The sequence below is a fragment of the Kryptolebias marmoratus genome, linkage group LG13 (assembly GCF_001649575.2).
Source record: "Kryptolebias marmoratus isolate JLee-2015 linkage group LG13, ASM164957v2, whole genome shotgun sequence".
Lineage (NCBI taxonomy): Eukaryota > Metazoa > Chordata > Actinopteri > Cyprinodontiformes > Rivulidae > Kryptolebias > Kryptolebias marmoratus.
The window spans coordinates 25232622-25243714 of NC_051442.1; the positions used below are offsets into that span (position 1 = coordinate 25232622).

Sequence of the window (11093 nt, forward strand, 5' to 3'; positions counted from 1 at the left end):
CGGCGCCGCACAGAAAGCCGCTGCCGTAAAGCATGTCACAAACCCACACAGAAAGCAGCGTCATGTCGCAAAACGGAGGTTCTTCGCAAAATAGTTATTTTTTCTTCTTATTTATCACTTATATAAACTGAATGTATGCAAAGTGACAACACTAATACATTCGTCGTAGCCTACGTTATGAAATATTTACATTAATCATCGATACAATTATGATAGAAACGATAGAGACGATAGAAGAAAATATATCACGATAGACACTTTTCTATTGTCCCCACAATATGTATCCTTATATCGCCCAGCACTAATTAATACAATAAAAACAATGAAAAATACCAGATCCTGACTGAAGGTGCCGATTAGTTTCTGTCAGATATTTCAAACAGCAGCCTCAGGTAAAACAGCTCTTTCATTGTTCACTGTGATGGTTCTGACAGGTGGTTTCTCACCTGGCTGCCCTCCTTTTGCCAGAACACTGCTGGAGGTGGGTTTCCCTTGGTACCACAGAGGAACGTTACAGTGCGACCTGGTGCTGTAATCTGGTCTCGTGGCCGCATCACAATCTGAGGAGGAACTGCAACACAGAAAAAACAGACAAAAGGACAAACATGACAATGGGAGTCTCTGTGTGTCATTCTTCAAGCATGTCAGATTGTGTACAAGCTGAGTGCTGACAGGCTCACAGTGATAACAACAATCTGACAACTCTATCAAACTCTCCATGTCTTTATCTTTCAACCACACACTAAGGGTGGATTCACACCAGGAAAGTCCTTTGGTCCGGACCAAAAGTGGACTTTTTTTTTTTCGTTTGGTGCGGTTTGCATTCACATTGTGCTTTTTTGTAAGCGGACTATAATTTTTAAACAAAGCCACGTGGGTGACGGTCACTGCTCCCATTGGACAGAAAGACGGGGGCAGCGGTTGGAAATAAAGATGGAAGTCCTGCGTGCTGGATTTGTTATGTGCACATCCGCTCTGTTGGTACAATTACAGCACCATTTTGAAATTCAAGAGCAGCTCATTCAACGTCGGTTTAATGACGTTTTACTTCTATTTTTGGAACGGCGCCGGCAAATGCGTGCCGCAACTCGAAGAAGACGAGATGCTCTGTGCCATGATGCTTAACAACGGTGGCCCGTGAAGTCCAAAAAGGCGCAGGCTTTACGTAGTTAGTTCGGCTCAAGTCCGGTCTGTATTCACACCAGAGTTCGTTTGGAAGCGGACCGAGACCACCTCAAGAAGTGGGTCTCGGTCCGGTTGTTTGATCCGCACCGGAGTTCGCATGACTGTATTCACACCTGCACAAAAAGTCCGGACCAACGCTGGAAACGAACTCTGCTTCGATTAAAATGAAACAAATGTGTCAGGTCTGAATACGACCTCAGAAACACACACATATGTACACTTTAATCACGGTCAGTAAACTAAATGCAGAATGTTCTACAAGGCCAACAATGTAGAACAACTACTTAAAGATTGCAAGGCTTCCTTTTTATATTAAAGTAATGGAACTTGGAGGTGTTTATTTTGGTCTGATTTCCACAGGTGAAAAGGAACTTGTGTGTTTTTTCTACAATAACAAACACTTCACAAAGCATAAATAGTTCTCACTTTATAAGGGTTCGCAAAAAGACTTAACTACTAGCAAGTGTCTGAATTACTACTGCACTACAGGATACGTCTATAGTCAATTCAAACATTCTCTAACCATTAATGTCTAATACATGGTGTGAAAGTACATTTACGTATATGAGCATTTACATACATATACACACACAGTATACAGAACAGTTAATTCATCAGTTATTAGGCATGAATAAACATTGAGTATGTTGGTTTGGAAGTAATTAGCCTTTATGGGTAAAGCATTAATAAATGTGTTAATTTAAACTTCTTAAGTATAAATCATCCTTAATTAAAGATATTTTCAAGGTTAATTAATCATTTATTAATGATTAAATAAGGCAAAATAAGGCGTAATTATTATAAATTGCTACCGTTTTTTGTTAAAACTTTCCTATTTTTTTGCAAACTCTTCTTAACCCCATCAACTTTACATTTTTTATACAGCTAATACATAAAAACATAGATGTCTTTTGTCTTCTTTTACCCAGTGTCTCTTACTGCTATAGGACTTATGGTTTTCTCTTAAATCCCCTTAGAATAATGCCAGTGCACAGCCAATCGTCCAAACACCAGGAATATTTCTGTTCCATTAAGGCCGGTCTATTTGAGGATCACCAACTGTCTCGCTTTTCAAGATAACATTGTTTTACAACAAAATAAACATTTGAAACAGGCTAGGAGTTAGCATTTTAGCAGGTAATAGACAGTATACAATCTATTTCAGGCTCGCTACAGAGGCTTAAGACCCAGATAATAAATTCGGACCATCAGCTTGTCAGGAACTCAATGTTACAAAATGCAGAACAGCAAAGAAGTAGAAATATGGGTACAAATAACTTCAAAATTCTAAATAAACAATTAACTAATTAAATAAATGAGCCTTCAGACACCAGGGTTTAGCTGACACTACATTTAAATTAAAATGTAAATTTATTCTCATTACTTAATTCAAATATTTTTATACTAAAATGTTATAAACCAAAAAGCTGATCACAAGTTGGTTTAAAATCTATACTGGGTGCAAGAAAAAGCTGACATATTGATTTTACTGTCAACATTTTCACTTGTGTTCTGTCATTTACCTTATTTATATCTATGCATTAAAATCAATCAATTAATATTATATTTAGCATTATTCCACCGTTACTATCAGTTACAATGTCAGTTTTATGTCTATAAAATAACCATTTTTAAGCAATGTGTGATATTATTTACACACCAAAACAAATTGTAATTGCATTTTTGTTTTTAAATAATGTTATACTTTTACTAATATGGTGAAACTCTGTATTTTTGCTGAAGGTTCTGATAGAGTCAGATTCTCATACTGGCCTACACATGGTTGCAGAAAACATCAAACTGTACTCTACGGTTTGTGGGTCACTCTTCTGAACTTAATCTTGTGTCTTTGAGCATATGAAGAATGAGGCTTCAGATACGTGGCAGGGTCTCTCCCGTTGACTTTGCAGTCATATGTGAGGTGAATTTGTGTTCACTCGTGCACACACCTCTTTGATTTGTATTGATTCTGTAACAAAGTGACAGGCCGACCCCAGCAGAGAGGGTGTGAATGCATAATGATGCTCTCCAACAGTCCTAATTGATTTCTTGTCTTTCCTCCTGATCTCCTGCTTCTCTTTCATTCTCATCCTCAGTTAGAATAAAAGTGTAGAGAAAGAAGGAAAAGAGCTTTCCAATAAAGAGGCCAAAAACAGAAAAATATAAAGACCTAGCATTCCTTAAATGAACACGTCACCCACCGCCTTTCATGCCAGAGTTTTAGACTAAGATCATCTTACATTGAAAAATGAAGGAGTTTTTCCAGGTCATTTTGAGATGAGATGTTTACAGAATGTGTTGAGGATGTTCTGAACTACTACCACATCAACGTTGGCTGGGTATGAAGATACCAGATGGCTTCTTTTTGTACTCAGAGGTTTTGGGTATGTGGTGACCAAAACTTCAAAGGTAAGATGTGACGTAGAGCTCCTATTTATTTATTTAACACTTTTCCAAAACTCCTTTTAGAATTTGATTAAAGTATCTCATCGGGCTGTGACTGCTGGTGACTGGTTGGTGAACAGCATTCAACTGGGTGTTTCCAAAAAGTCTTCAAACATTTTGCAGAGGTTCTCAATTTCTTTTACTGAGTTGTTTGAGTTATTTTATCGTATATTGTCACTCTTGTGTTGTGTTTGCTCTGGTGGTCTTTGTTCTCATGTGTTTCCCTGTCACCACTCACCTGCCCTCAGTTCAGTAGCTCTCCTCTCAGCCTGTCACACCCGTCTACACCTGGCTCTAGATCCAAATCACTCACTTGTGTCCACTTCCTCATCATCCTCTGCCTATATAATCTGGTCTTTGTCACTTTCTCGCTGGTTCATTCCGTCTGCTCTTTTATGTCCTTGCTCCTGGGTTTTTTCATGCCACGTTAAAGCTCCATGTTTTTTTGCTCCTTGTCTACCCTGCCACCTGTTTGTACGGTTTTTGTTACTTTGTTTTTTGCTGCCACGTCAGCCTTTTGTTTTCTTTTTTGTTAATAAATTACTTTTTACTTTAATCCAAAATGAGTCTGTGTGCTGGGTTCGCCATGCACAGCCATAACAAAAATGGGAAGTCTTGCTTAAATTTTGAACATGTTCAAAATAATTTAGACAACAAATTTTCTTTGAAAGTAGTCACAGAGTTTTTGCAGGCATCTCAAACACATATCAAAAGCACTAATATTGTATTTAGACACTTCCATGTGGCTCTCCTCTGACAGGAAACATGTCCAGGTCTAAAATCCACACTGAGGATAAACAATAATTATTAAAGAAAAAACTGCCTATCTTCATTTCTAAAATGTCCTCCAGCAGATTGAATCATTAACATGAAGTAGGCTGGCAAGGTGAGTATAATGTGGGAGGAAGTGAACAATAAAATCATGTGCATGGCCAAAAATACCGTTTTGCAAGCCATTCACATGAAAATATGCCGTTATTTAAAAAAAAACTAAACTTGCTGTTCAAAATGCAGTCCTGTGGCTCCCTGATCTTTTGGTCACAAACACTTTGAGTTAAGTAAGAATAACAAAACATCTGCTAGTATTTTTGGAGTCATATTTGTAATCACCAACTGGACTCCAATAGTTGCAGCACAGTGAGATACTATTTTATACAATTAAAATCCTGAAAAAGCAACTTGAACACAAAATTGGGTGGTGTTGTATTCGCACTGAAAGCAGATCAGTATAAAGTACTGATAATTTGTTCATCCCTCCCACTGAACTGCTTTTTGTTCGTACATATCCTACAAGTAAGACTGAGGCTAATTTTACATCCCAGATACAAATTTAGACCCCCACACTTCCATCCAGGCCCTTTCAGCTCAGCATGAGTGTGTCAATGTGTCACCAGTAGCATAAATCACACCTCAGAGGGTGTCTTGACTGATCTGTTCAGGGTCATGTCATGGGGTTAAACATGCTACCCCCTGCTAACCCTAAAGGCCAATGTCCAAACCTACACTTCTGTGTTTTGGATGTGAAGATGAGAAAGTGGGACAGAACCACCTGCGTTCACTTCCCAGCTAATTTAAGGAAAGGCGTCCTGGGGAGGCTGATGCAATGCCTGAAATCTAAAAGAAATGCAGTGTAACTTTTACTTCTTATGTAAGACATCTCTGGGTTTGTACACACACAGATGAACAAACAAGAGAAAACAAAAGGCTTCACAGCAACACAGAAAAAAAAGCTTATCAACACATGAAGATTTTCTAGACTTGACAGAAAACAGTGATGCTGGGACTGAATATGTTTGGTGCACCACATAGCTGTGTCTGGAGAATAACTGTGTTTGATTGAAGGCGGAGTGCTGGCACAATGCTGGAGGCTGTAATAAATAATTAGCAATAATGGGTGCAGTCGGCGTGACACCAGCATTAAATTCTGGGCTGAAGGAAAATTAGCATTCACAGTTTAGACTGAAAAAAGGATGTGGATTTAAACATGAAACAAATCAAGAAAAAAGTGCCTGTATGTTATTTGGATATATATTGCTGGCACAGAAAGGTGAAGGCAGGTAATAATGTTTTTGTCATGTCTGTGTGTGTATCCATGCGTTCATTTGTCTGTTTGTTACCAAAAATTCTCAAGAAGTACCAGACAAATTTTAATAAGACTTGCAGAAAGTAATCATTGCATGCACACATGGATGAACTTATTAACTTTTTTTGTGAAGACACTTATCATTTATATCATAATATAATATAATATATATTATAAGTAGTTAAGCCAATTTAAGCCTAGTTAACTCAAATTTCTATGAATTATGTTAATGTCAAAATAATAATATAGTTCAGATGTCTGAATTTAATGTCATTATTTTATGTCATCAGCAGACCTACTGCTCACTGACAGCCCTCTGTTTTTGTTTATGTGTATCTGCAGACAACAGGTTTTTGACATTTGATTGTAAAGCGTATTACCAACAAATGTGAGCAGGTGAACGTGCAGTCATATCATCCAAAATGGATTCAAAACATTGTCGAAAAACCAAATATAAACAGGCCCAAAAGGATTCTTTCAAAACATGTCATTTCAAATCTAATAGGACTCTCAGACACCCAAACCCAGACTGAGCGGAGTTGTGTCTGCAGTTCAGTGCAGCGAAGAATGTTCAGACCTTTATATCGGAGAGACCAAACAACCTCTCCACAGACGCATGGCTCAACACAGGAGAGCCACCTCTTCTGGACAGGACTCAGTGGTTCATCTACACCTCAAGGATAAGGGACACTCCTTTGAGGACCAAAATGTTCATATTTTGCGCAGAGAAGACAGAAGGTTTGAGAAAGGAGTGAAGCAAGCCATTTATGTCAAACAGGAAAGACCAACTTTAAACAGAGAAGATCTCAGATTTCAGGTTTCTACAACTTACAATGACCTGATAACCAGGCAAGCAAAGACCCTAACTACCCTCAGGTGGGAGGGGAATGAGATCAATCTGTATGTGAATTTAACTGCATAAATTAAGCATCCCGTGCAATTCAAAGCTTGGAACTGCATTTTCTCCAGTTTTGAATTTACAAAGCTCTCCAGATGAGAAGCAAAATGTCTTCAACTACAGAATAGTTGATCTGTTGTTGAGTTTTCCTAGATGACTGAAAATCTACACCACCAATGACAACAGTATAAGATTATCTCAGAGTAATGAATAAGTCTTATTACCGATTTATAAACATTAAGGTTAGGGGTTAAGGTTATATACACATCATAGCTATATAGACGTTTATATACCTACATAAACATGTTTAGCTACAATACTGAATAGTGCAGTGAGTTCCCATCACCTGTGTGGTGAGCTGACAGTGAGTGTGCAATAAGTTGACATATATCCTCAAAAAAAATAACTCCCTAACTCTAGAAGGCTTTCATCCATATGGAAATAATAGTAATAAAGAATTTAATTTGTAACGCACTTTTCATTAACAAAATTCTCAAAGTGCTACAAAGTGCAACTAAAATCATCATCATAAAATCATCATCATAAAATCATGTAGGCTTGCTTAAAAAGAAAAGTCTTTTTTGGAAATGCAGAAAATGATTAAAAATGCTATAGTAACTATGCCAGACCTGTCTATGGTACTGTAACATTGCCACAAAAACACACCAGAAACAAGAAACAAGGCATGGAGCATGCACATAAACTCATGGGGTATACTATAGGAACAATAGACCGTAGACCATAGATCCTGTCTTATGATTGCTGTAGTTAAGAAACTGGTATCTGCAGCACAAACCCTGTAATCTGTATCGTTGTTAAGTTGTGACACTTGGGATCATAGGTTAGGCTGGAGATGGAACAATGCCTTCATTTTTAAAAGGTTGTGATTAAGCTGTTAGGGTGGTGTTTCAAGAATGCTTTCACTCTGGAACCTGCTTTTAAAATGCAGTTTCCGAGTGGATACAAGGCTGAAACAATAACAAGCCTTTATGTACTTTAATTTTGCAAAAAGAAACATTTCCATGTGTACAGTGCCTCAGTTTGGTTTCAGGTATGAGGATGATCAACAAAACTGTGTCAGCACCACATATGGAGCACCTCCTTTACATTCCATTGCTGTTGTTTGTACTCAATGTGTTGCTTAGTTTGCAAACCAGAGGCAGACAAAGTATCGACAACAAAATGTCTTACCTTCCATCCTCCCCACTCATGTAATGATTTGCAGTAACATACTGGAGCTCACACACAGGTTCAGCACACAATCTCCTTCCCAGCAGGAGCTCTTTGGGGTCTTAGATATGACAGGCAGGTGTCACAGTTGTGTTTCACACGTCCCTTAGAAAAAACATACTAATGCTGCTGCTGCTGCACCTTTCCTTTCATCTAACAGCCCCTTCTCTTACAAACAGACTTTTTTTCTCCAAGACTGTTTCCATTTCCAAATGATGATTGAGGAGATGTTTATTTCCTGGGTGTGATATATTATGACTGAGCTATAATTCACCTGAGCTTAAATTCAATTGGGTGTTAGCTTTTTATGCCCAGGCTCCCACTTATTCATCCAACATCAATAGAAAAAATTGGAGGGATGCTAAAACTTTAAATAAACCCAGAATAAGTTATAAAGCAGCATTGTCATTAATTTCAAATGTTAATACTCCTCATGTATTTCCTGCATATATTATAAAACTGCAGAAAAATCAGACTGGTCAGTCATTTCACTTCCTTTCTATGCAGTGTAATAGTTTTGGTTTTTGTAACTTTAATATTTTTCAATTTTTTTTAACTTTATTTACATAGACTTTATGTAAATGTTATCTTTGAAATCGGCTTCAGGTGCTGGCTGTATTTTTTATCTTCTAGTGCTATTTTTAGCTTTTAGCTACTGTTCCATTTTTAGTTTCTAACTAGCCTTTTACTATTTTTAGCTTTTAACTAGTCTTTTGCTACTTTCCTGCTTTTCGTTAATCTTAGCTTTTATTGTTTTGCAACTTTTAGTGCTCGGCTCATGTGCCCATGTTTTCTTTAAGCTTAAAGAGCACAGTCTCAGGTTCTTCAGCAAAGTCATTCAGCACTCAGCACTGCATTTTCAGTTGCTCAACTTAACTGTAAAAACTTCAATTTGATTCAAAAGTGTTTCCTTCCACAGAAATCATACACCTGTTTTCATTGTCCCAACTGCACACATTAACACTGGGCTGACTAACCTCAGGCTCAGGTTTTAATGGCACACGTCAAACCTCTTATTCATGGTAAATTTCATAAAAGCAATATCTCACTGAGCTGGGATTGTTGGAGACTAGTTGGCAAAGTTGTCTTAAGACATTTGAAAGGATTCTCATTTTTTTGAATGAATCAGAAGCATGCTCTGTTGTTGGCATGTTCAAAAAATATGTGCAACAAATTTTCTCTCAAAATAGTTGTAGACAGAAAGCATCCAAGGCTACAACCCAAAATGTCTAGGTTTAAAACAGGGGCCGACAGGCAGAAGGGACTACTGGGGATTTCCCTGGTGTGCCAGTGGTTTAGGCCATGGAGGTGCTGTCGCTCCAGCCCTGTGGTCACGCAGCACGCTCGTTTTGTGGTGCCACGATGCCTCAAACACCTTCTCTCCACCGCTCCAGTCAGGCAGATCTGCTCAGCGCGCGGCCACAGAGTGGACACATAAATGTGCGCTACAGGGCCGACCGGCTGACTCTGAGCAGCGAAGATCAGAAAAACGGGTCTCGTAAAGTTTGGCCTACAAAAACAAACACTTATTAATAACTCAGCAGTCACGAATCAGAAAAGCCTTGTCCCTACTAGTGCCACATTCATTAAATCTCCTAGTAAGTCTTGCACATCCAACAGGGCGATGCGCAGTGCTGTGGCTCTAGCCTGTCATGTCATTCCTTTACTTTACATTTCCATTACTTGTTAATCACTGCCACTATAAGAAACAATAAAGAAGATGGAGCAGCGGAAGCAAACTATGAAAGGTAAAGGTGGCACTGAAAAGTTGGGAGATGAAAAAAAGAAAAGAAAGCCTTCCAAGAAAGTGCAGCAACAAATGTAAAAAAAAAATCTGACTTGGTTGGTGGTCCTTCCTCTAGTTCTGGTTCTGGTATCTCCACCAAATATGACGAGAGGTCAGATGCTACCGCTAGCAGCAGCACAAGCGAGGTTAGCATTGTTTGGTATTTCTAACTTTAAAATGTTTTTGTTGTAATGGCTGTTGCACAGTATTTGCGCAGCACTTTACACACTACCAATACTAATTTCTTGCATAGACTGTGGCTGATGATGAGCCAGGTGAGGCAATGGACAGCCGGAGGGTCAAAAGCTCAAATTTTGAAATGAGCAAAGGAGAAGTAGCTTCCTCAGCCAGATGTGTTAAAGATGCTGGAGAGTGCTAAGATTGTAGATGTTGTAGCAGAGTCAGTTGCTGCAGAGATTACTCATAGAGTCAACAATGTTGGTTGACAAATACAGTAGCTTTCCAGCTTTTATTTCCCTCTATTGTGTCAAATTAAGTTTTTTAATGTTTGGAAGTTATTTTGCTGAAAGGCAAGAAACTATGTGGCTTTGATATAGTTAACTTTATAGTCTATATATGTATACATTAATATTGTTGAAGTAAATTAAATTGGCCATCTGAGGATAAAAAAATGTCACATTAGCACTGTAAGTATGTGTGTGTATATACTTATAGGCCTATATTTTTAATTAAAAATTTCAACCCAGCAGTTGAAAGCGGGCCAGTCTGTCAGGAACAACTGGGGCACTTTTTCTTTCCAGTCCCCCCCTGGTCTAAAAACCACACCAATAATAAATATTATTAGATTCTGCTTAAATTCTGCCTGTCTTTATGTCTAAAATGTACTCTAGTAAATCAAATCAAAAACATGGTTGACCTAAAGCAAGCTAAGATTGTTTCCATGTGAGAAGAGATGGGGAACAAAATTATAGACGGCCTAGAATACGGTTTTACAAGCCATGCGAACAAAAACAGGCTATGAAACTTTGAAACATTGGCTGTGTTAAACACTGCGGCACAGCAGCAGCAAACACTTAAAACTCAGTGACAGTCAACAAAAATGTCATCTATTCTTTACAATTCTGAGTTGCTAACTAATCTTTAACAATTGAAAGTAGAACAATGAGTTGGTAAATGGCTTCCACTTAAATCGTGCTTTATCTAGTCCAAGGACCCCCCAAGCACTTTACACTGCAATCAGTCATACACTGATGGCAGGAAGCTACATTGTAGCTTGAAGTGAGGCTGCCATTACACCGGCACCACTGAGCCCTCTGACCACCATCAGTAGGCGAGACAGATCAATCAATCAATCAAATTTTATTTGTATAGCACATTTCAGCAGCAAGGCATTTCAAGGTGCTTTACATAATTAAAAAACAAAATAAAAACAGCACGTGACAATGAATAAACAGTAAGAAAGAGACAAACATCAAAAACCCGCACTCTAACCCTAATTTAGCCAT

At 38.2% G+C, this 11093-nt stretch overlaps 1 protein-coding gene across 3 annotated transcripts in view; it reads right to left on the reverse strand.

Annotated features, from left to right (window-relative positions):
• robo3 (roundabout, axon guidance receptor, homolog 3 (Drosophila)) overlaps positions 1–11093 on the reverse strand; it is a 183023-nt gene that overhangs the window by 96178 nt on the left and 75752 nt on the right. For all 3 annotated transcript variants that reach the window (XM_037979119.1, XM_037979120.1, XM_037979118.1), the window contains exon 7: positions 447–571. In XM_037979119.1, coding sequence (XP_037835047.1) covers positions 447–571 — 125 coding nt within the window. The remainder of the gene's footprint in view (positions 1–446; positions 572–11093) is intronic.